The sequence below is a fragment of the Gallus gallus genome, chromosome 13 (assembly GCF_016699485.2).
Source record: "Gallus gallus isolate bGalGal1 chromosome 13, bGalGal1.mat.broiler.GRCg7b, whole genome shotgun sequence".
NCBI lineage: Eukaryota > Metazoa > Chordata > Aves > Galliformes > Phasianidae > Gallus > Gallus gallus.
In genome coordinates this window covers 250,149-255,626 of record NC_052544.1, presented here as the reverse complement: position 1 = coordinate 255,626, position 5,478 = coordinate 250,149, and the positions used below count along the sequence as shown (strand labels likewise).

The 5,478-nt window shown below is 52.0% G+C and overlaps 1 protein-coding gene across 4 annotated transcripts in view; it reads left to right on the top strand.

Moving 5' to 3' along the window:
- Window positions 1-654: 654 nt before the first annotated feature.
- The window catches only part of ANKHD1 (ankyrin repeat and KH domain containing 1), a 100,503-nt gene continuing 95,679 nt past the window's right edge, over window positions 655-5,478 (top strand). For 3 of the 4 annotated variants that reach the window (XM_015293510.4, XM_040646875.2, XM_015293520.4), the window contains exon 1: window positions 655-1,011. In XM_015293510.4, coding sequence (XP_015148996.2) covers window positions 733-1,011 — 279 coding nt within the window. In that variant the 5' untranslated portion in view covers window positions 655-732. The remainder of the gene's footprint in view (window positions 1,012-5,478) is intronic. The other variant, NM_001204097.2, reaches the window with a different exon arrangement.

The window sequence follows — 5,478 nt, the reverse complement described above, 5'->3', positions numbered from 1 at the left end:
CGGGCACGCACGCAGCACTAGCAGAGGCCACGTGGCCGCGCGGGTGTCGTCACCGGTGGGGCCGCAGGTGACGTGAGTGACAGCGTGCGGAGCCAATCGCGCCCTCGCTAGGGGCGGCGGAGCGGGCCGCTCACGGCCGGGTTACGCGCATTGACGGGCAGCGCCGCGCGCCAGTGGGCGCTCGAGGCGGGCGGGCGGTGTCGGCTTTGCGCTGACGGAGACCTTCAGAGGGCGGTGAAGGGGAGGGGAGGGCCTATGCCGCGGCAGAAGCCAATCGGGCGGCGTCAGACAACGCGTGTTGTGAGCGACGGGCCTTCTAGGCAACCAGAATCCCAGGTTCTTGTATTACCGTTGCTCGACAGCCCGGTGGCCCAATTGACGTCCGAAAGTCCGGCGGGATGCGTGACTGACGTTCCGAGTAGCCAATCGGCTCCTGGAAAATTCAGGAAGCGAAGCCAGGGAAGCGGGGCGGGGCAGGGGGCTCAAACCGCCTCGGCGTGTGCTCTCAAGGCAGCATGCTGGGAACGCGTGACGTCACTCGGAGTGGCAGCAGCGCGGCCCAATAGCGCCCGGCCATAGGACGCCGCCGGCCAATGGGCGCGGGAAGCGCGGCGGGTGGGTGGCGCGGCGGCGCGGCCGGGTAGGGTGTGAGAAGTTAGTGGCGCTGCTGCGGTGCCGTGAGGGACGGCGACGGCTGGGCTCTGCGAGCGGTGGCGGCCCCGGATCAGCGCGATGCTCACGGACGGCACCGCCGCCCCCCTCGGTGACGAGGAGATCGACTCGGTCGCTCCCCGCGCGCCGCCCGCCGCCGAGCCGCCCGCTGCGGCCGGGCCCTCCCCGCTGGGACTGCGGGCCGTGCGCCTCTTCGGGGAGGCTGGGCCCGGCGGTCCCGGAGGCCCCGGCGCGCCCGCGGCCGGTGAGGCCGCCCTCGACTTCAAGCTGGCGGCCGCCGTGCTGCGGAGCGGGGGCGGCGGCGGCGGCTCCGGCAGCGACGAGGATGAGGTGTCCGAGGTGAGCCCTCCGCGGCCGAGCCCGGCCGCCGCTTCCTGACAGACCCGGCCTCCCGCCGCGCCGGGCCGTCACCACCCGCCCCGGGTGCTCCCCGCCGCCCCGCCAGGAGCGGGGCTCGCGGCCCGCGGCTCTCCCCGGCGCTGCGCCGGGCCGGGCCTCCCCGCGGCCATAGGCGTGAGCGGCCGTACCGGAGCCGCGGGGGCGGGGTCCCGGCGCCCAGCACGGGGCCTTCCGCCGCGGCTGGGGAGAGGGGCTCGGGGCTCGGCCACGCGGGTGGGCCTGGTCGGCCCGGCCCAGGGCGGAGCGGAGCGTCCAGGCCCTGCGCTGGCGGCCTCCTCTCGGCATGCGGAGGGTGGGCACGGGCCGACCTTTGGGAGCGGTTTCCACTTTGAACCGTGTTCTGAGCGGTAGGTGAGGTTCTCCCACGAGCAGAGGGCATCTCTTCCGCTGTGGGAACAGAATGAAGTCTCCAGCCCCCGGTATTGTCATTCTGGGCTCTGGAGGAGGAATCTACAGTTCCCAGACTGCTGAATTCCTGGTGGATGCAGTTCTGTGGAATAGGAGTGGTCTTTACCCAACATCCTTTCTCTGGAAGAAATGGAAGAGGGTAATGGATGTGTTTCCCTTTGATCTGCCAAACCTGTGGAGGGTTCCAAGGGAAAGGTGTGTGGGAGGGACTGGAGCCCCATCACAGCCCAAGTGGAGCATTGTTGGCACTTGAAACTTGCATCTAGGACTGCTTTGTGTAGCCTAGGAAGAGATGGCCTCATCCACCACTGCTGCCCACTCGTTGCACACCAAGGGGTGAATCTGACTGCCTTTGTCGTCTCTTTTAGAAAGAAGAGGTAGGATTGCAGCCACTGCTGTAGTACTTAATGTTCTTTTAGTAGGAGTTGGGGGAAAGTGGCCATCACTTGGAGGCGTATTGTAGCTTCAGTGTTTTGTGCCTCTATGTGCTTCTGCAGGGTGAGGAAGATGTTGCCAGTGCAACATGAGGGCCAGGAGTGGGTACTTGTGTAGGAGTATAGGAGTGTGTGCACATGTTTCTTTGGAGGAAATGGAAGGAGGGGAGCCTACATCTTTCCTCATGTCTAAATGTTCTGCCTTCCATTGATCATCTTTTGCCCAGCCCAGCTGAGGTCTGAATTGACAAGTCTGAATTAAAAAGTGATTAGAACTGACACAGACCCACATTTCTCCTTCGCTAATGGGTTGACACAGGACACGTAACTATGCTCAAAATCTCATGATCAAGCAGATAAAACTCACTTGAGAAGAATGTTCCATAGCAGTCTGGTGTTGTGAGCATGAAGTGGTACAAGATTACATGTTGAGGGGTCTTCCTCTTTTGGGAAGGTGGTAGGCCTTTTGGGAAAGAATAGGGCATAAGTAACTCAGGAGTTTCCTCTGCCTAGGATGTCTATGGTGTTTGCTGACTCACATGTTAATGTATCCTTCAAAGTGCAACACTAGTTACTGAACCTGGTAAATGATGTGGAATGGACCATGTAACAATGTTTGTGGCTCTCCTTGCAAGATGGAAATAGATGGTGGAGCTCTGCTATTCTGTTTCAGCCCACATCTTCAGGATGTGAAGATCGAGCAGCTCAGGTGTACATAAGCACTCATCTGGTCTTTTGAGTAATAGCAAACTTTAAGATAAGAGGTTAGCGCTGAAGAAAAAAAAAGTTTTCCAGACAGCTGATAAACTAAAATCATTTGTTTGAAAAATATCATCAAGATTAAGTTGAAGCTAAAACACCTGGAGATTTCCAGAGCACGGTTAGAGGAGTTGGGCCAATCTCTGAGGCTGAACTTGCTTGGGGGATTCTTGGGCTTTGCAGCTCTGATTGTGGGGAGCAATGTGTAGAAGAAACATGGATGGGAAGGATGTGCCTTGCGCCTCTCCAGCCTTTCTGGGTTATGGAACACAGTTGTGAGGGCCAGAGGTGAATTTTCAGTTTTCTTCTATGAGCACGAGAACTCAAGAAGTGCCTGTTGCCAATGTGTTGTGGGCTTTTTTGGGTTTTGACTTTTTTCTTTTTTTTCTTTTTTCTTTTTCCTTTTTTTTTGGTTGTTTTGTTCTTGAACAAAGAAGAGACAACTGAACCATTGGGATGGAACACTGTAGTTCTTGAGTAGTGCTGCTTTGAAAACCCAGTGACTGTTTGCACTGTGGTCTCGTGCCGTGAGTCACTGATCTGGGTGTACGCCTTCAGCTGCTACCACTGTGTGAAATTAGTGGGAATGAGAAGGGAGAATGAAATAAATAATGGGAGCGTTTGCCATGTGGCCTTAATCTGTGCCCTCTTCTCTACTTTTGAAGGCTTGAAAATCATGGTGCAGTGTTCTGTTGGCTGTGCTGTGTCTGTGCATCGGTATTTGGTTTTTGTTTCTTTGTATTAGTTTGATTGTAATAGGCTAAAATAGTTAGATTTAGTTAAAATGACAGATCAAGTAGAAAAAAAGTCATCCAAGAATTTCAGGAAGAAGAACATTATGAAGGTTTTATCTAGAGAAGGTAAAGAGCAATAATGCATTTTAGCTTAACTTTTTAAAAGATGTATTGTGTTTCTTACGTTGGGTTTTCAGGTAGTTCTGGTGAGAGTGCTGTTCCATTTTTACAGGTGAAGCCAGTGAGGAGTGGGTGCTGTGTTTATTATGTGTTGCAAAATGGGGAGGAAGAATGGAGCTTTCTGGTATCCCAGCTCAGTGCCTGCTTGCGGAAGGCAACAGGCAGCTGCTTCAACTGCTTGGGAAAGCAGAGACTGGGCTGGGTGCTGTGCGATTGAGCTGTGAGAGGTCTGTAAGGTGAAATTCAAATGGAGTATTTTCTAGAATTACCTGTTAAAATTATCACATGCAAACAGAAACAATTGCAAGCTGAAGCATGCCTTTGGGCATGGAAAGAGGAGGCCAGGAGTCTTTCTGCCGTTCCTGTGTAAAATAGAGAGGAAGCCGTGGTTCTCTTGGTGCTTGGAGAGACTTGCAGCAGGAGTTGTGTTCTGGGCAGCAGAGTGGCTCTGGCCTCGGTGTTTGGGATGCAGTTTGGGATTTGAATGCAGCTGGCTACTCCCTTGGAGTGAAATTTTGATGCATCTTTGAGTGTACTCTTACCAGGCCTTGTGAGTTCTGCTGGCACTTAAGAGTGGTGCCAAAGGCATGAGTGCAAAGCAGCCTCTGTGATACTGGTTGCGGAGCCTGTAGGTCAGGGTGAAGGCATGCTGTCAAGGCAGTGATTAATAGTGCATGTATGTGGAACCTACAGGGTCCTCAGTTGTTGAGGACTTCCGGCTGCAGAGCATGCAGACTTTTACCAAACTGTGTCTTGGAAGAAAACTGGGCCATAGACATGTGGAGTTGAAGCAAGTGATAAATATGGCATTGTTAGTGCTTGCAAGATTGTGTGGTTTGCTGATCTGTTGTGAATCAAGTGTGGGAAGCCAGCTGTGCTGAGAAATGTTCTGAAGGATCTCTGAGCTCTATTCAGTACATGGCCTTTGGGGATGAGTGTGCAAGTGCAGCAAGTGCCCTGGTGTGCTCCTCAGGGCTCAGCCGCCCCATGGCAACTAGAGCTTACCGGCCCTCGGCCATGGAGCCAGCATGCTCTCTCCAGAGCAGGTTGCCTGCCTCCTCCAGCTTGCCTTACTTAAGCTTCTACCTATTGCACAAACCTCTGGGGATATTTACATAAAGCATAATTAAAAATCAGACATAACATACCTCCTATGGTGGGTAGAATTATTAGTTGAATGGCATGCACTCCAGATCAGTACTTGGGGATTTTGTCTGGGGCTTAAGTCATTTTTTCACAAATCCTAGGTCTTTTAACTTTAAAAAGATTTTTTTTTGGGGGGGGGGGAGGGTCAAGGTAAATACTTAGTTTGTTTTAAATTGGTAATGTAATCTATTAAAGTTATTGCTACGTCAGTAAACCCTATTAACATGGCACTGCTTAAATGGTCTAAACAATGTATCTCTGACTTGAGGTCAATTGAATGCTTACAAATTTCAGATTTATTGTATTATTTAAAATAACATAAGTAGCATTTTCTTAACCATAAGGAATAGGAATTCAGGAAGCTGATGCAAATAAAGTTAAGCTAGGCAGAAAAGGCTTTCCTCTTTTGTCTGAAAATGTATCAGTTGATGTTTTTCTTATTTTTAATAGCTCTTTCAAAATTCAGGAAATAAGAGGCAGAACAAAATGGAAAACCTTCTGGAATTATTAATTGATAGAAGCATGGAGGGATAACAGGGTTGGATTTCTCAAAGTATTCAGAGGCTTAATAATGCCGATAGCCATTCAGTAGTGTATTTGCTCATGCTCAACCTGATTAGAATTACAGAGTATCCTGAGTTTGAAGGGACCCCCAAGGATCGTGGAGTCCAACTTTTGTCTCCATGCAGGAACATGTGAAAATTGGACAACAGGAGAGCATTGTCCAGATGCTTCTTGAACCCTAA